Source organism: Eulemur rufifrons, chromosome 6 (genome assembly GCF_041146395.1).
Source record: "Eulemur rufifrons isolate Redbay chromosome 6, OSU_ERuf_1, whole genome shotgun sequence".
Classification (NCBI taxonomy): domain Eukaryota; kingdom Metazoa; phylum Chordata; class Mammalia; order Primates; family Lemuridae; genus Eulemur; species Eulemur rufifrons.
The window spans coordinates 54,060,360-54,080,200 of record NC_090988.1 but is presented as its reverse complement, the minus strand read 5'-3'; the positions used below and the strand labels follow the sequence as shown (position 1 = coordinate 54,080,200).

Sequence of the window (19,841 nt, the reverse complement as noted above, 5' to 3'; positions counted from 1 at the left end):
GCATTTTCAGTAGCTTTCTAACTCATCTCCTGGACTTTTTCTTCTGCTCTATAATTCATCTTTTACAATCTATGAATGACCTCATCATATCAGTCCCCTGCTTAAAAACTTCTATTACCCCTGACTGCCTACTAGTAAAGAATTAACATATTCTTAATTTGGAATACAGTATCTTTCACCATTTGGCTGACTTCCTTCCTTCTACTGCTCCTTTCCACATACTCCATGCTCCCACACCACCGTCCTACTCACTGTTCCTCCAACACATCACGCGCTCTCACGCCTTTGTCATGCCAGTCCCACTGCGTCCAAGGCCTTTTCATTCCTTTTTGATGCCTGGTGAACTCTTATCTTTCAAGGGTCAGTTCAAACATTAATATTATCCTTTCTACAAAGATCTTCCTAAGTATTTCTCCTCCTTCCTGGGGCAGTTAATCACTCCCTTCTAGAACTCTGCTCCTAAAGCATTCTATTAATATATAGATCCAATTATAATGTGATAGGGATTAAATTATACTTAGCTGTTTACCTAAGAAAACCTTTTTGATATAACTGAGAGCTCCCTTAGGACTTGAGCACCAATACTTAACACTATTCTCCTGTTATGTGTTCAGTAATCTTTTTTGAGTGAGTACCTACATAAAAGCAATTCTGCTTTTCCGAGAAAAGATTTTACTTTGAACAGACTCTACCACTTCAGATGAAATTAACCTTGAAAAGACTGCCTTCAATGATACTAAGTTATGAACTATTGTTTCTCTTTAATAATAATAATTTTTAATATTAAAGGGGTTCTCCTTAATATTCTAACATTCTTCAGTACAAGCTTAAAGAACTTCGCCTTTGACTTGGCCATCTTTTGTTGATTAACTTGTTTTTTGATTAACAGTAAAGTCTTTTGGCTTTTAAATTAAATTATGATGCAGCTGTCAAAAATAATAGGGACTGGGAATAAAAAGTTCCTATTCTGCAAATTCAAGAAAGGGACTGTTGCCTGTTCTTTATCCCTCGTTCCATAAACCATAAACAAGAATCCTTAGAATCAATTTGAAACCTGTCCTGATCAAACATTAAGTGCTTTGCTCCAACAGATATGCCTCTGAAAGTCAGCCAATCAGTGATAGCTCCGTGCTTCGCAAAGGCAGTCAACCCCAGCCTTACTCCAATAATCATGCTTCTACCTTTGCTTCTGATAATCCTCCAATCTCTAAGTACCATGGCTAAAAGTGAGCCAATCCCCAAAACATTCCCAGTTTTGAAAACCTGCCAATCCCTATATCAATTTTTGCTTTGTTGAAACAGAATGTGTTTTGTTAGTATCATTCTCTTTTGCTTAGCAAAGCAATAAATTCAGCTCCACTGTTTCACATATTATAGTGGTGGTCCCTTCCTTAACATTTAAGTTTGCACTGAATTAATTTTTAGGACTCTCACTTGGTGGCTTTCTGTAGGACTCTCTCTTTTTTTTAAACACATACATTAATAAAGTTTATTGTTTTAAAACATGCTTTATGATTTTCTTTTTAATCTTGTTCCCTAACTTTATAAACAAAAGAAGGTCTGCATCTAATGTCCATGGGTAATTTTAATTTTATCATTTTTGCCAAGTCTCAAAAGTAGTAATGAATAAAGCAGAGCCCTTGTTGACATGAAGTTTATCTCTTGTTAATGAAAAGTCCATTATTTATTTGGGTGTTAGAGCAGTGTTTTGACACCCCAAGAACATTAACTGTAAGAGGGAAATGTGACCAGGAAGCAGGGTACTTAAAAACTTTTGGCTCTGGGTTGCATTTTTTTTAAAGCTTCTTGTCTTTTGTTGCTTGCAAATAAGATCTTCAAATTTTCTGCATTATAAGAGTTTCTGTCTTGGCATTTCCATGATGGGGGAAAAGAGTGGAGTGTTTGCAGGAAGGTGGGGGAGGGAGAATTATTCTCTCACTCAGCTGAGAGTGAGCTGCCTTTTGATCTTTTTCCTTGGCAGAACACAGCCACAGGAGCCACTGAATAGGTGTTTTCTAACAAATTCATCATACATAAATGACTGCTGTACTTACCCTGGCTTCCAGGACTCTCTCCTGGTCACCCTTCCTGGTTTATCTCCCATCTCACTGGCTAATCCTTCCCTGCCCACCTTTTACTGTGACAGTGTCCTGCATGACTGACTCATATTCACCTACTCTATGGCTTTAAAGATAGCCAATCAGAACTGACTCCCATTGGATGTCTTCAGTCCTGACCCCCTGCTGAGCGCAGATGTTCCTCCTCCCTGCCCTCCTGATTCCTGTCTCTGAACATACCTAATAGGTATCTCAAATGCAACATGTCTAGAGCAACTCTTTCTAAAATTTCAAAATATTAAGGGGGTACAAATGCTTTTGTTACATGGCTAGCTTTTGTAATGCTTGAGTCAGAGCTATTATTAGTGTGCCCATCACCTGAATAGTGCTCACTGTACCTGTTAGTTTGCCCTGCCCTCCTCCCCGCTCTGTGGGACTCTTGGACACACAAGTGCACTCACTGATCCCTTTGGTACACAATTTTGATCACCCTCTGGACTCTCCACTTGGGGAATTGGTATCAAAGACAAATCTGTGCTCTGACTTGCCTTACTGGGATTTCAAAGCTGAATTAATTTTGTTATCCTAAGATTTTTAATCATATAGATTTTTAGAAATTGAGATAAAATTCACATTATATAAAATTCACCATCTTAACCATTTTAAAGTGCACAAGTCAATGGGCTTGGGTATCATACAGATCTTTATATAACATAATCCGAGTTTTTAGCTTAGAGGCATACCATTTAGTAAATACTTTTGCAAAAATCTGTTTATTCTTTTAATAATTTCTCTTTCGCTGGTAAAAGCCTTATTGACATGTAGCTCACATACCATACACTTCCCTCATTTCAAGCCTGCCATTCAGTGGTTTATACTGTATTCATAGTACCTGCAACCATCACTGCAAAAAATTTTAGAACATTTTATCACCTCCGAAAGAAACTCCCTACCATTGAGCTACTGCTCCCTTATGCCCCCGTTTCCTGCAGCCCCTGACAACCACTATTCTACTTTCTGTCTCTATGGATTTACTAATCTGGAAATTTCATATATATGAAATCATATCCTATATGGTCTTTTGTGACTAGTTTCTTTCTCTTAGCATGTTTTCAAGATTTATCCATGCTCTAATATGTTTCATTATCTCATTCCTTTTAATGGTCAAATAACAATCTATTGTATGGATATATCACTTTTGTTTATTTGGTTGTCAATTTATAGACATTTAGGTTGTTTCTATTTTTTAGCTATCATGATAATATTGCTATAAACATCTGTGTGCGATTTTGGTGTGGACATATGTTTCCATTTCTCTTGGGTATACACCTAGGACTGGCATTGCTGGGTCATAGAGGAACGCTAAGTTTAACCATCTGGGGAAATGCCCGACTGTTTTTCAAAGTGGTTATACCATTTGATCCCACCAGTAGGGCATGAGGGTTTCTCTACACCCTGGTAAAGACTAAAGGCCTGCCTTTTGAGTCCAGCCATTGTAGTGGGTGGGAAGTGGTATCTCACTGTGGTTTTGCTTGCATTTTCTTGATGACTAATAATGTCAAACATCTTTTCATGTGTTTATTGGTCATCTGTACATCTTCTCAGAGACAGGGTCTCGCTCTATCACCCAGGCTGGAGTGCAGTATGTGATCATCCTTCACTCCTGCCTCAACCTCCTGGCTTCAAGTGATCCTCCCACCTCAGCCTCACAAAGCGCTGGGATTACAGGTGTGAGCCATCGCACGCAGCTATTATAAGACTTGTTAGGTATTCTAGTGACAGGTCCTTTATCGGATATGTGATTTGCAAATATTTTTTCCCATTCTGTGGGTTCTTTTACTTTCTTGATAGTGTTCTTTGAAGCATATAAGTTTTAAATGTTGATGAAGTCCAATTTACCTAGTTTTTCTTTTGTTGCTTGGGCTTTTGTTATCATATATAAGAAACTAATCAAAGGTCACAAAGATTTACCACTATGGTTTCTTGTAAGAGTTTTATACTAGCTTTAGCTGTTACATTTAGGTGTTCGTTTTGAGTTAATTTTTGTATGTGATGTGAGGTAGGGGTTGTTAAAATAATTAACTGGGAAGTCATTAGACTGAGGCAGCTCCAGCATCCTGGGTTCCTAAGTTACTAACTAGGGCCTTTCCACTGGAATGATGCAAATAAGCCTACTGCTCCACTTTAACCAATCAAATATTTTATTTGCTTTGCTTCCAAGTTCACCCTATAAAAGCCTTCCCCTTATATTTCTTTGACAGAGCCCTGAACTGTTACTTTAGTAGGGAATCAATAATGGTAGATAAAAATATTTGCTATCTTTAGTACCTTAAAATAAAATACTCCAAAATAAAAAACATTTTTCTTATATGTACTAGGAACTATATTATTATACTATTTCATGAAATCCACAAAACAATTCTTACTAGATATCATAAACACGAGAAAAATGATTTAATCAAGGTCATACTGACTGTGGAAAATTGTTATATTAATGGTTCCCAAAGAATTATGCTTCCTGGTATTCATGTAGTCCCTTCCCACCTTGATTCTGGGCTTGTCCATTGATTTTCTTTGGCTAATGGGGCATTTGCCAATTTGATAGAAGCAGAGGCTCCTCAGTAAGTGCTACCAAGACTTGACTTTTTGGAATGTGCCACCACCATGTGAGGAAGCCAAGTTGCAACTCTTTGGGGAAGAAAGGCCACACGGGGAAAAACCCCACCCATCCCGGCTCTCCAGTTGACCCTCTGGCTGAATGCAGCAGCTTGAGTAACCTCAGGCAAAACCAGCAAAATAAATGCACAGTCAACACCCAGAATGGTGACAGACACTAAACCATTGTTGATTTTGCCATAAAGTTTGGGGTGAGACATTGTGTTCTGAGAATTTTACTTTATATTTTTAGTTTTAAAGTAACAAACACCGCCTAGTTTAACACATTCATGGAAATAATAAGTCATTCTGCCTAAATGAGGACTCTTTGTGACTGATACCTACTACTGCTACTACTGGGAATGGGAGGGGCATTTGGTGGAGTTAGAGTACCAGACAGTGACACCATGGATGGAGGCTGGAAATGGAAAATACAAGAAACGCCCTTCAGAAAACTTCTGAGACTTGTCTCAAAATAATTACTCCTGTTCCACCAAGGTCTGAAACCGGGTTCATCTAGAGCAGGGAGAAACAAACAGGAAAACCTTTTCTACCACAGGCCAATGTTTCTCACACTAGACAAGGGCTTGCCAACCGTACTTGGCCAGCACTGTAGGGTAGTGGTTTAGCCATGACCCTGAATTCAGAGAGGAAAATGGCTATTCATTGCACACCCTGCCCTCATCACTACGAGGCTGTGGATCAGACTGTGCCAGGAACGAAGTGGAGGTGGGGTTGCCGGGGTTTCTCTAGACCAGACAGATGGCAAGCCTGTTCTGATTCGGATCGCTTCCATGGGGCTGTGCCAAAAACATGCTCATATTCCCTATGCTTGCCTGCGCTGCCTTTCTCCTTACCCCGCAACCACTGAGGCATTTCCTCAAAAGCTCTAGAGTCCTGAAGGGGTGTTTGAAGATCACTAGTTTAGATTAACCCTCACCAATGCAAGAATTCCTTACATAGAGTCCTTGACAGACGCTTGTCCAGAATCTTCTCACACACTTAGTGCTGCACTAAGAACCAAGGGTGCTTATTTTGTCGCTGGGAAGATGTGACTGTTAGAAAGTATTTGTCAATACCAAACTCACACCTGCCTCCTTCCTACCGTCATTTTTTCGTTCAATTTCTGCCTCTTGAGGTTGCAGGGCATAAATCTGTGCTATCCCCTTTTCTCTGACTAGTCAAATACAACCAATCTGCCAATACCAATCTTAAGTCTTCTCTTCTGTGTTACCTGCTCTGACAACTCCTCCACGGTGATTTCTGTGTCCTCCAGCTTCCTTAACTATATAGACCACTCTGAATCCTGCCACGTGGGGACACCAGGGCTTGGCACTTGCTTTACTGTCTTATTTATCTTTAGCATTCTTTATGCCTTCCTAATATAACTGCACCAGACCAATCTGGTTCAACTTTTATGTAACAAAGGTGTGAGTTGTTTTTCAGTTGCCACGGACCCCCAGGTTGAAGGTCACATAACCCAAGCATGACCAGATAAAGCAAGTATGCACACCCACAGGTGTAACTTAAGTGCTCAGACCCAGGAGCAGAGACTTAATTAAGAGGTGAACACTGCATGGCAGGATTCAGGATCAAATCAGAACAAGCCCTGGTGTCACCACATGGCAGGATCCAGTCAGAGCACGCTTCCTGGCATCACCCCATCGCCAGATCCTGTCAGATCACAGCCTGTTACCCTCTGACTATAAAACCAGCCTAACCCCCTTGTTCGAGGACACGCTGCTTTGGGAACCATCCCCAGTGTGCTCTTTACTTGTACCAAGTAATAAACCCCCCTTGCTATAACTCACTTGGCTGCTGGGTCTATTGGCCTGATACCCACCAAGCAAATGAATGCTTCCATTTAGGAAGTAACACTAACAAGAACATAATCTCTTGAGAGCTGGTCAGTCTCATTCTTTTTAAAATGTCTGTCTTCATATCCCTTCACCATTTTGCAGCTGAGTAGAAAAACGTGTATACACAGGTCCTCCATGAACTAGCCATAACCACAATGAGTTTACCTACTTTCTAACACATTTCCTTACAAAACTTCTCTATTCATACCCAACTACCAAACTATGCCCTGTGTCTTCTCCATTTGCTAATACTTTCTTGTTGCCCATCTCAACCTCCTCCCCTTTTGGGCAGGGAGTTATTACCCCCGGGGACATGAATACTGGACATGCACACAAAATGTACACTTTTGTGTGGTAGCTTTCATACAATCCTCAAAGGGTCCCATGACTCCAAAAAACATGAAAATCCACTACTATAATTTTTTTTTCCCTCTCTGCTTAACCAAATCTTCCCCATTCCTAAAAGTCCAGCTCATGCCCCTAAATCCAGGGAATCTTTCAGGGTAGATTTTCTAGGCTCTGAAATTATATATCAATTTCTCTCCCATTAATTTGATGAATTTACTATGTATTTTGTGAAAATTTTAGAATTAGTATCTTCATTGTGACTTAATTCTTTTGTTATTTAATGTTTCATGATTGTAAACTCTTCACAGTGTGTTCAGTGCCTTTTTGTTACAGGTACTACCTTCTACAGAGCAGGTACTCAACAATACTATTGTGAACACAAATGAAGATGGTGAATCATCTTCATCATAATATATGTAGAAACTCAGTTTTAAATGCGTATATCATGGCTATGACATTGTTGTTAGAGCTGGGCAAAATGCCACAATTAGCTGCTGCCTTACCTCTGCTTTACGAATATTTTCTCTAGCTTCATCTATTTTCTGTTCCAGCTCTGCTCGGCTTTGTTCTGATACAGCAACTCCATGACATTCCAGATCATTTAAAACCTATTAAATAGGAAAATAATGATGAGTGTTTTTAATTTTCATCTTCTTTCCTTAAGTGACTAGAGTATTTAGATAATTCAAAAGGCTTTAGTGACTAGTAGCCATGATTCCTTTTTTTAAACCTTTAACTTTTTCCATTTATTTAAAATTATGAAATAATTATAGACTCACTAGTTGCAAAACTAGTACAGAGAATCCTTCCACCTGGCTTCCTCCAATGGTAACGACTTATATAACTACAGTCTAGTATAAAAACTGAGAAATTGATATTGGTGCAATCCATAGACCTTATTAGGAATGCACAAATTTTAACATGCATATCTTTAATTAAAAAAAATTATGTGAATATAGAATATTGTTATAAAACAACTAATACAAAAATCACAAAAAGTCTCCATTATACCCTCACAATCTACCATGTTTCCTCCACCCCAAGAGATAATTATTGTCCCATCAATTTATGTGCATCTTTCCAAACCATTTCTTATCTATTTCCATACATACTGGCACAAACAGAAAGCTTTGTTTAAAAAAAACGAAATGAGATATATAATCTGCTCAATGTGTCTAAGAAACCTTTTCATGTTTTCTTTTTAATTAATCTGCAGACTTAATAATTTAACAGTATCATATTTTATTTACTTTTACTCTCCTACTATTTAAAATTCCAAACTTCTCAACATTATAAATAGTACTATACAACCTAGTCAATGACTTTGAACATCTATGAGAATATTTATTTAATGTTAATTAATAATTAATATTTAATATTTAATAATAAAAACATATAAGTGAAAAATCATACATTTTAATTTTAGTCCCCAAATAGTCCCCAAAAGGTTGTACCTACTCTTCTACTAACAGTGTGTGAGAGTACGTTTCCCTCTATTTTACCAACATTGGATATTGTCAATCTTTAAAACTATGCCAATATGATACCTTTTTAAAAGATCTCATTATTTTCATTTTTATTAATATGTCTTTGATTAAGAGACAGCATCCTTCCATATATTGCGGCCGTCTGTATTTCTAATTCTATAAACTGGCAGCTTATAGCTTTTTATCCATTTTTATACTTTGCCTTCTTATTACTTAAATGTATTTCTTTTTAAGTATTAGTCCCTTTTCTGTTATTTATGATACAAATATTTCCTCCCACTTTATCCCCTTTCTCTTTATGTTCTTTATTTAGTTTTACAGACATTTTTACTTTTTATGTGGTCACATTTATCAATCTTTTCCTTTCTGGCTCCTGGGTTTTGTGCCCTGCTTAAGAGGGTATCGGTAATATGTCAAAAATAGTCCGTATTTTTCCAGTCTTATTAATCTTGTATTTAGCACTTTGTCTTCAACTTTTCTGAAATTTATTTTGTTTATAGTGGAATCCAATTTTATATTTTTTCCCAAATACACAGACAATTGCTCTAACACCATTTATTCAATCCTTTCCCTGAAGATTTGAAATGCCATTAGCATGTTTTTTATTATGAAAAATTTCAAATATACTCAAAAGTAGAGATAATATAGTACAACAAACTCCCATATATTGACCACTGAGATTCAAAACTGGTCAAGATTTTTCCACATTTGCTTTCCTATTCCTCCTTTCTTTCTTTACTAAAGCATTTTAAGACAAATTCCAGATATCATGTCATTTCACTTCTACATGCTTTAGTAACAGTCTGTAAACGTGAAAATTTTTATGTAACCATAATACCACTGTCAGATCTAACAATAATTTCTACTATGATGTTCCTCATGTAATTTCCCCATATGCCTCAAAAATGGCCTTCCATGATTGGTTGGTTTGAATTAGTATCTAAATAAGTTCTTATACCTAATTTCCATATATACACCAATAATTTTCTTTTCTTATTTTATTGTTAACTTTTGTATCATACCACAGTTTTAATTACTATGGTTATTACTGTATGTTTCAGTATGTGAAAAGGCATGTAAATCTCTTTACTGTTCTTGGCTATTCTTGTACATTAAAAAAAAATTCCAGATACATTTTAGAACCATATTGTCAAGTTCCTTTTGGGAATGGACATGCCTGGAGCTCTGACTTGGGGGGATAGGCAGTACATGGGCAACGTATGTAACCTGAACTTTTGTACCCCCATAATAAGCTGAAATAAAAAAAAATCTTATAAATTTCATTGGGATTACATTAAGATTACACATAAATTTGGTAAAAATCCACATTTTTTTGCATCTCTCCAATTACTCATGTCTCTTTTATATTCCAGTTTAAAAAAGTCTGTCTTCTTATAGGTCATGAGATTTCACTGGTTTATTCATGAATATTTTATTGCTGTGGTGAATAATTTTTCTCCAGCTGCATTTGCAATTTACCAATGCTGGTTAATAGGAAACTAAACATCTAAAAAAATGTAGCCTTATATCTACTCACCTTGCTGAACTCTTATGGACAGTTGGGCCTCTTATATTATTGGGGCTACAGTATCATATCATCCATAAATAACTGCCAGATGTACATTTTCCCAATACTTAAATCCTTCATTTTTCTTTCACAAATGCATTGACTAATCCTCATAGGACACTGAAAAGCAGTGGTGATGATGGGTATTGTTTTCTTGTTTTATCATTTTAATAGGCAGACTGGCCCTGAAGATGTCCATACCCTAATTCCTGGAACTGTGGATATGTCATAATCTGCAGATATATTAGGGTTATGGACCTTAAGATAGTGAGCTAATTCTTGATTATCTGAGTGATTATTAGAGGTATCATCTAATCACAGGACAACTTACAGGCAGAGAATTTTCTCTGGCTGGATTGAAACATGAGATGTGCAGAAAGGAAGTCAGAGATCCCAGGCACAAGAAGGATTCAGTGCACCATTGCTAGTTCTGAGATGTAGGAACCCACGTACAAGGATCAGGGAGAGCATCTTCCAGGAGTTAAAGGTAGCCCCCACCTAACAGCTAGGAAAGAAACAGGGAACTCAGTCCTACAGGTACAAAGAACTGGATTCTGACAATGGCCTTAATGAGCATAGAAACAGACCTTGATTTTGGCTGTGTTAGGTTGGGCAGTTGAGACAGCCAAGCCCATCCAGACTTCTGACCTATAGAACTGTGATATAAATTTTGTTGTTTTAAGCCACTACGTTTGTGGTAATTTGTTATGACAGCAACAGAAAACTATACGAAAGTATAATGTTTATTGTAAGTTTCAAGAAGATACCTGAATGTATCAAGAGTGAAAAAGTCTCTAACTCATTGGCTGGATATTTTATTTTTTAATCATTAAGGGATACTGAATTGTTATCAAATGCCTTTTTTGGCAACTATGAAAATAATCAGAATTTTTCTTGTTTACTTGGTAAATGCAGCTTATTACATTGGTAAATTTTTTTTTTAAGAAACAGGGTCTTGCTGTGTCACCCAGATTGGAGTACAGCCTTGAACTCCTGGGCTTAAGCAATCCTCCTGCCTCAGCCTCCTGAGTAGCTGGGACTATAGGTGTAAGCCAGCAAGTCTGGCTAATTTTTCTTATTTTTTTGTAGAGATGAGATCTTGCTATGTTGCCCAAGCTGGTCTTGAACTCCTAGCCTCAAGCCATCCTCCTGTCTCGGCCTTCTAAAGCTCTGGGATTACAGGCGTGAGCCACTGCGCCCAGCCTCCTATATTCAGCATTTTAAAATGTTGGTTACACTTTTGTGAAAAATTAATTCTTAATTAATTAATTGACTGTTATGTGGGGGCCTATTTCTAGACCCTTTATTTTTTTCCATTCATCTATAAGTCTAACCTTATACCAATACCTCAACATCTTCATTACTGTAGTTTTATGTGTTGAAACCAGGTAGATTATGCCATTTAACTTTATCCTTCTTTTTCAAACTTGTTTTGGCTATTCTAGATTTTCATTTTCCATATATCTTTGAGAACCAACATATCAATTTCTGCAAAAACCTTACTAGGTGTATGACCTGGATTGCACTGACTATATGGATCAATTTGGAGATAGCTAGTATTTTTTAAATAGTGAAATTTCTATTCCATTGGTCTATATGTGTGTCCTTATGCCAGTACCACACTGTCTTGATACTCTAGTTTTATAATAAGTTTTGAAATCAGGAAGTATGAGTCCTCCAACCTTGTTCTTCTTTTTCAAGACTGTTTTGGCTATTCAGGGTACATCAAAATTACATATGAATTTTAAGATGGGTTTTTCTATTTCTACAAAAAAAAGTGTTAGGATGTTGATAAGGATTGCATTGAATCTGTAGATCATTTTGGGTGTGATTATCATTTTAACAATATCTTCCATTCCATGAACAGGAGAATGTCTTTCCATTTACTTACGTCTTCTTTAATTTCTTTCATGAATACTTGAGTTTTTAGTGTACAGGTCTTTTCCTCCTTGGCTAAATTTATTTCTAAGTATTTTCTTTCTGTTGCTATTGTTAATGGGACTATTTTCTTAATTTCCTTTTTGGATTGCTCATTGTTAGAGAATAGAAATGCAACTGATTTTTGTGCATTGATTTTATATCTTGCAATTTTGCTGAATTAGTATATAGCTCCAATAGTTTTGTTCATTTTTTTGTGGCATCTTTAGGGCTTCACACATATAAGATCATGTCATCTATGAACAGAGATAGTTTTACTTCTTCCTTTCCAATTTAGATGGCTTTTCTATCTTTTTCTTGCCTAACTGCTCTGGCTAGGACTTCTAGAACTATGTTGAATAGAAGTGGAGAAAGCAGTCATCTTTATCTTGTTCCTGATGTTACAGGAAATGTTTTCAGTCTTTTGCCACTGAGTATCAATGCTTTTTAAGAAATTGATTATGATGTGCTTTGATATGATTTTCTTTGTGTTTTACTTGCCTGGAGTTTGTTGAGCTCCTTGGATCTTGGTTTATAGTTTTTATTAAATTTGGACAGTTTTCAGATATACTTTTTTCCAAATATTTTTCTGTCTCTTTATTCTCTTTCTCAATCTCCCAATAGAAGTATGCTAGATCACATATGTCCCATATAGGTCAATGATGCTCTGTTCATTTATTTTTTAGATTTTTAGAGATGGGGTCCCACTATGTTGCCCAGGTTGTTCTTGAACTCCTGGCCTCAAATGATCCTCCTGCCTCAGCCAGCCAAGTAGGCTGGGATTACAAGCATGAGCCACCATATCCAGCTCTCTGTTCATTTTTAAAAAGTCTTTTATTTCTCTTTATGTTTCAGTTTGGAAAGTTTCTGCTGCTCAGCTTTCAAGCTCACTGTTCTTTCTTTTGCAGTGTCTAATCCATTGAGTTTTTCATTTCAAATATTATATTTTCAGCTCTAAAAGTTCTACTTAGTTCTTTTGTACATTTTTTCTTTCTTCAATATATTCATTATTTTTAATCTTTGAGCTTCTTTACTATTGCAAAGTCCTTCCTTAGCTGCTAATTCTATCATCACTGGCATTAATGAGTCTATTTTAATTAATTTTTCTTTTGGTCATGCATTATGTTTTCTTGTTTAATATCTAGCAGTTTTGAGTTCTGACATTGTGAATACTACAATGCTGGATGTTTTTTCTTCCTTTGGAAAAAAGTATATTTTTTTCTGGAAGAAAAGTTGCTCGTGGATTAGCTTAATCTTCTGGAAACCTGTTTTAAAGTTGTGTATATTAGTTCTAAAGTAGTCTTACTGCAGGGCTAACCGAGCCCCATTGCTAAGGTATGACCATTCCGTAGACTCCTGAGTGCCCCAGGTGCTCCACCAGTACAGGTGACCCTTGAATAACATGGGTTTGAACTGTGTAGGTTCACTTACATGCGATGTTTTTCAATAAAGTTACATGGAGTGTGCCTGCCTCTCCTGCCTCCTATTCCATCTCCTCTGCCTCTTACGCCTCTGCCACCGAGACAGCAAGACCAATCCCTCTTCTTCCTTCTTTTCCTCAGTCTATTTAACATGAAGACGACAAGGATGAAGATCTTTATGATGATCCACTTCCACTTAATAATATATTTTTCTTCCTTATGATTTTATTAACATTTTCTTTTCTCTATCTTACTTCATTGTAAGAATACAGTATATAATACATGTAACATACAAAATATGTGTTAATTGACTGTGCTATCAGTAAGGCTTCCAGTCAACAGTAGGCTAAGTAGTTAAGTTTTGTGGGAATCAGCAGTTGTATGTGGATTTTTGACTGTGTGTGGGGTTGGTGTCCCTAAATGTGTTGTTCAAGAGTCAACTGTAGTCTCAATTTTGTCTTGTCAGAACTTGAATGTATCCCAACTCTATGTAAACCCTGGGAATTACCCAGCTTATATCTCCATTGTCATTCTTTGCCCAGTCTTATGGAGTTTACCCTATGCAAGCATGGTTTAGTATTCAGCAACAGATTGAAGGGGAAACCCATGTAGAATTTTGAAACTCTTTCTCTGCATTTCCCTGCTGTCTGGTACTCTGCCCTGCAAATTCATGCCCCTTCGGGCTTTCTGAACTCTGTTACCTCAACTCAGTGAGTCTGTGGTGCTCTGCTTGGGTTCTCCCTCCCTGCATTGCACTGTGGAAAGGGCCTCCAGGCAGAAAACCTGGGAGGTCACAGGGCTAACTTCGTTTGTTCCCTTTCTCTCAGGGGTCATACTCCTGCTATTGCTTGCTGTCCAATGTCTGAAAACATTTGTTTCATATACGTAGACCAGTTTTATAGTTGTTTATACAGGAGGGCAAGTGTGACCTGTTAATTTATCATGGCCAGAAGAATTAGCTTTAGTGTTGAAAAAAATTCTTCATTTTGTTGCTTAAAATATACCTTACTAGATTAAAACCTATCATAGGTCATGCTATAAAAGCGGGGAAAGTTGTTGAAATTTTTCTGTCTCTACTTCCCAAAAGAAAGACACAATGTGCTTGACAACAGAGTGAGGAAGCAGATTTATTTTTAAACTGAATGTTTACTTTCAAATATAGCCAAACATTCTAGTGGAAGAAAATCTTTTTCTGTGCTTATAGTTTGAGGTAGAAAGCTGCAATAACTAATTTCACCACTATTTATCTTATGTGTGGGAGGACAGATAAGTTGTTCACAAATTCTTTGACTAAGATAAATGTATTCGAGGAACTGTTCCCAAGAAGCCTCGAATCTGATTTAAATGATGAGCTGAAGCCTGATGCCAAGGGGATTTTGGGTGAAGAGGTGAGTATATTTTGCATGCGAGAAGGATGTGAATAGTTATGGCCAAAGGTAGACTGTGGCAGACTGTGACTTTTAAAAAATAGCGAATATAATATTTCCCATTCCACATGTTTTTCCAGAACTTTGCTATTTCCCCACCATGAAGTGGAATGTCTGTCCTCTCTCCCTGAAACATGGGTAGGCCTTTATGACTGCTTCAGTTAGTAAAAATATGACACAAGTAACACCATGTTATTTCTGAGGCTAGGTCAGAAGGATGATACATCTTCTACTTGTTTAACTGTAGGGACTCACCCTTTTGGGGCCCTGTGCTACCATTTAGGAATTATAGCTAACCTGAAGCTGCCATGTTGGAGAGACTGTGTAGGGAGACCAGAGAGAGAGAGAGAGGCGCAGGAGGAGCCCCAGCTGCTCCAGTTCCCAGTTGTTCAAATCTTTCCAGCCTAGGCATCAGATATTTCAGGGGGGAAGCCTGTGAGACAACACCAGGACCAGCTACTATCTGATTACAAGCATGTGAGAGACCCCACGTGAAAACTGCCAAGCTGAGACCACCTAATACTCAGAGTATCGAGAGATTAAAAAAAAAAAATGCTCTTGTTTTATGCCATTATATTTGAGGTGGTTTGTTATGCAACATTAGGTAAATGGGCAATTGAATCTGAGATGTCTGTGAGATAGTGAAAAGACATCAAAGCAGGCAAGAGGCCATATGGATACATAGTAACGAGGCCCAAGTTGGAGATATTAATTTGTGATTTGCTGGTAGGTGGAACCATGGAGGTGGATGAGACTGCCTATAGTGAGGGTAAAGAGTAAGAAAAGAAGATAGCCAAGCACAGAAATCTAAGGAATTTAAATATTTAATTGTAGGATGGACAAATAGGAACCTATAGAAAAATCTAGGAATGGCCAGAGAGGCAGAAAGAAAGCCAGGACAATGTTGAGTCATGGAAGACTAGAAAAGAGAATGTTTTTAAGACAAAGGAGCTGTCAGTTGCGATGAAACTATGAAAGAAAAATGAGAAATCAAAGTGTCCATTCTGGAGCTAGCAACATAGACATCTTTGGTGATTTTTAGTAAGTTTAGTGACAGAGAAAACTAAAATGTAATAGGTTAAAAAATAAGTGGGAAGTGAGGATATACAGATAAGTATAGACAATTCTTCTAAGAAGTTGATGTAAAGGCAAATAAAGAGGAAGATATAGGTATAAATAAATGAAATGGAGAAAAAATGTACTAAAATTAAAATAATTTCTTTGTGCTTAGAGTTTAGTCTTGAAGATATATTTTCATGGAACCTATAATTGTGTCTTCAAAAAACTTGTCTTGGGGGATGAAAACCTACATTAATTTAACATAGGTATGTCTCTTCCCCTTCCCAAAAGACTAGAACACACTGTCACTGGCCTTCTTAGACAATTCTATGGCAAACAAGTGAATTAGTGTGTTACTGCTAGAGAGCTTAAAGAATTTCCAAGATAAGCAGATAACTGAGAACATACTGCTAACTGCGTTGAGAAAGTACAGAAAAAACATACATGGGATATTTTTCACATGAATGAAGCTCAACTCCTTAAGTTGGTTTGACATTTGGCTTAAGCTGAATGTAGCCAGCATTCTCTATTACACTTACCCGTTGTTGGTGAACAATGTTTTTGTGCTCACGTGCCACACGGGTGGCCCATTTCCGAGCTTCCTTGTTGAGACTGTGCTCCTCTGTGGTCCCAGTTTCTGATTCTAATTGCCGGCTCTACAACACAGGAGAGAACAGAGAGAAGAGTATTGCTATCCTGATTGCAACCACCAACACTTTGCAGTTGGACCAGAGGAGCCTTCACTTAATCAGCACTCAAAACACGAGGCATGCTCCACTACTGTCAGAAGCAATATCTCGTGTCACAGAAAGTCAGCAGAAGACTAAGAAGACAGTATGAAACCATAAAACGAACACAGGCCTCTTGTCTTAACATTGCTGAACATGAAAGCTTTATCTCTAATACTGTGGACTGATCTTTGGGTGTAAAGGAAACTAAGGTAAGAAAAGAAGAAAAAAGTATTCATGCCAACGTACTACATGACGCTAACATCACTGCATAGATAAAAATGGAAACAACAATGTGTTGTTGGAATGGAATAGAAGTGAAAAGAACAAAACAATATATTAACAGCAACACAATCCTCCCCTTGTCTCCCATCCCAAAATGCTGGGTTTCATTTAGTTACAGGTACATCACCAACTTTCCACCAAACCTCAAACTAGTTTTTGCCCTAGTTTGGGATTTAATGTCCTCATATAAAAGATAAGGGTGCTAGATCAAATGAGCATTAAGGGTCTCTTCTAGCTCTAAAATGCTATGATTCTCTTTCACAAAGAACAAATTGTAAAATCTAAATAAATTGTAGTAATAGTTAACCCCTATTTGTGCAAGGAACTATGGAAAGTGCTTCACATAACTTTTATAACACCCTTATGATGTGAGTCACACACCATTTAATGGAAAAGGAAACTGAGGCCCAGAGAGGTTAAGAAATTTTTCCAGTGTCTCCCAGATACTGTGTTAAACATCAATTAAACAAGTCTGATTCTAGAATCAGGGCTATTAACCACTAACTTATTTTAATTCTCTCTAAACTCTCAAGAACCTATGAAAAACAAACTTTATCAAAATTAATTAGGAAAGAAAATTTCTTAAATATGAATTATCCAAAGAAGATTTTTAATATAAAAAGCAAAATTTTAAAATGTAAAGAATTTTAGAAATTCTTTTGCTAGGTTACATAGCTCAAATTTGATGATATAAGCAGAATTTGCTAAACTAGATTTAAAAATTAATATTTTTGTTGGGGGACTGTGATGAGGTACAGTCGAAAAATTTTTGCTCTATGCAGACATTTCTGCTAAAGCTAGATTATATGATAATGACAAATGAACTAAAATAGAGCAAAATAATCAAATTTCTAATCTAATCAACTTCTAATTAATTCTTTGGGTTATTACAAATCTGGGAATCAACTTTATTATTATATTTTGCTTTGCAAATGGATTTGGGTGTTCAAATTTATATCTGTTCTCAGAAGCCAGGGACATTAAAATGTTAAACCCTGAATGCAGATGTAAATGAAATTTACAATAGCCAGAGGAATCTTATGTGTAAACATAGAAAGATATACTCTGAAGAGTCCAGGAATAGGCTTTTGAGTCAGATAGGCTTAATTTTGAATCCACTCTATGCCATTTACAAGCTTTATGATCTTGGGTATGTTATTATGAGTCTTAGCTAAATCTGAAAATGGTGAAAATGCCACATATCATATTTAAAACATTCTGGTATACTATCTACATATATTAAGTATCCAATAATAGTAATTGATAATGTTAAAGACCCAGTTGAAAATTACTTGAAACAAAAATTTTCTCATTACTGTTCATGAAAAATTAAGATAATTACTAGGTTCTTGATAGCCTAAAGAAACCAAAAACAAGACAGAAGATACACTGAAAGATTAAGGCAGAACTCAAAAAAAAAAATTTGTAGGAAGTGGACAGACAAGAAAGAAGGCAACTGATGAAGAAATTTAATTTTATTACAGAGCAGCATTTCAGGAACAAGTAATTGGGTTTAAATGTGTGCTGGCAGACAGGCCATAAGCCACTTGCCACACAGAATCTGTACCTTTTTATTGACTATTCACTGTGCTTAAGAGCTGGGTAAGTTAAGATAGGGATTTCCCCCCATTCTCTATGGGTTTACTATTACTTACACAGGAGTGTCCAATGATCAGGACAGATAAATGCCACTAATTAAAAGACGTGGTTTTGAGATCCTCTGGGTGGGGAATGACACGTAATTAAAATTCAAATTAGTTTATCCTTTTCATGAATTCTAAAATCAAGCCATGGAAGACATGTAGAAACTCCTATAAGACAAATCTTGACAACTGAGAATTTCACAGAAAGCAAAATACAGCCCAGGTCGTTAAACAATACATAGAGAAATGTTCTAATGCCCCTTCCACTATCTAAGATCAACATAAATCAGTATCTACTGTAGATCATTATCTTTTAAGATGGTGGTATTAACAGTGGTTGATTCTAGCAAAGGAATTGCTAATGACTGCTTCTTTTTAAAATGCTGGCTAATATTTAGTTCATTCTTTTAGCATTTTTCCTTTATCTTTAAAAAACGTATTTGAACACATAAAAGAATAATAACATATATAAGCTTTTTTTTCTGTTTTTGAGACAGAGTCTTGCTTTGTCTTTCCAACTACAGTGGAATGGCATCATCCTGGCTCACTGCAACCTCAAACTCCTGGGCTCAAGTGATCCTCCTGCCTCAGCCTCCCAAGTAGCTGGGACTGCAGGCATGAGCCACCACGCCCGGCTAATTTTTCTATTTTTTGTAGAGACGGGATCTTGCTCTTGCTCAGGCTGGTCTTGAACTCCTGAGCTCAAGTGATATCCCAGCTAAGCCTCCCAGTATATAAGCTATTAAGCATATAATTTAAATAACATTTTTATTTTCTTAAAGCAGAAATATAAAAATTTAAAAATTAAGTATCAAATACCACTATAACCTGGCTCTGCAAAAGTTCACTTATTCAACTGGATTATTTTTAAAGAGGTATATATAATAACACAACAGTTGAGAAGAATAGTAGCACAAAGCACAATAATAATTCAAATAAATTAGAACCTGAAGAAGAATGCTGTAAAAGGACTTTTCTACCAACCCTTTTTTTTTTTTTAGAGACATGGTCTTGCTCTGTAACCCAGACTGGAGTACAGTGGCACAATTACAGTTCACTACAGCCTTAAACTCCTGGGTTCAAGCCATCCTCCTGCCTCAGGCTCCTGAGTAGCTGGGAGTACACGCACATGCCACCATGCTTGGCTAATCTTTCTTATTTTTTGTAGAGATGGGGGTCTCGCTATGTTGCCCAGGCTGGTCTTGAACTCCTGGTCTTAAGTGATCCTCCCACCTCGGCCTCCCAAATTGCTGGGATTACAGGTGTGAACCATCACACCCACCTAGCCTCTGTCAACTTTTTTTTTTTTTTTTTTTTTTTTGAGACAGAGTCTCACTCTGTTGCCCAGGCTAGAGTGAGTGCCGTGGCGTCCTAGCTCACAGCAACCT

The 19,841-nt window shown here is 37.0% G+C and overlaps 1 protein-coding gene across 1 annotated transcript in view; it reads right to left on the bottom strand.

Annotated features, from left to right (window-relative positions):
* FCHSD2 (FCH and double SH3 domains 2) overlaps positions 1-19,841 on the bottom strand; it is a 250,399-nt gene that overhangs the window by 28,368 nt on the left and 202,190 nt on the right. Inside the window, exons 11-12 of the mRNA XM_069469292.1 lie at positions 16,337-16,453; positions 7,423-7,527 (exon numbers count right to left, since the gene is read on the bottom strand). Of these exons, the coding sequence (XP_069325393.1) occupies positions 7,423-7,527; positions 16,337-16,453 (222 nt within the window). The remainder of the gene's footprint in view (positions 1-7,422; positions 7,528-16,336; positions 16,454-19,841) is intronic.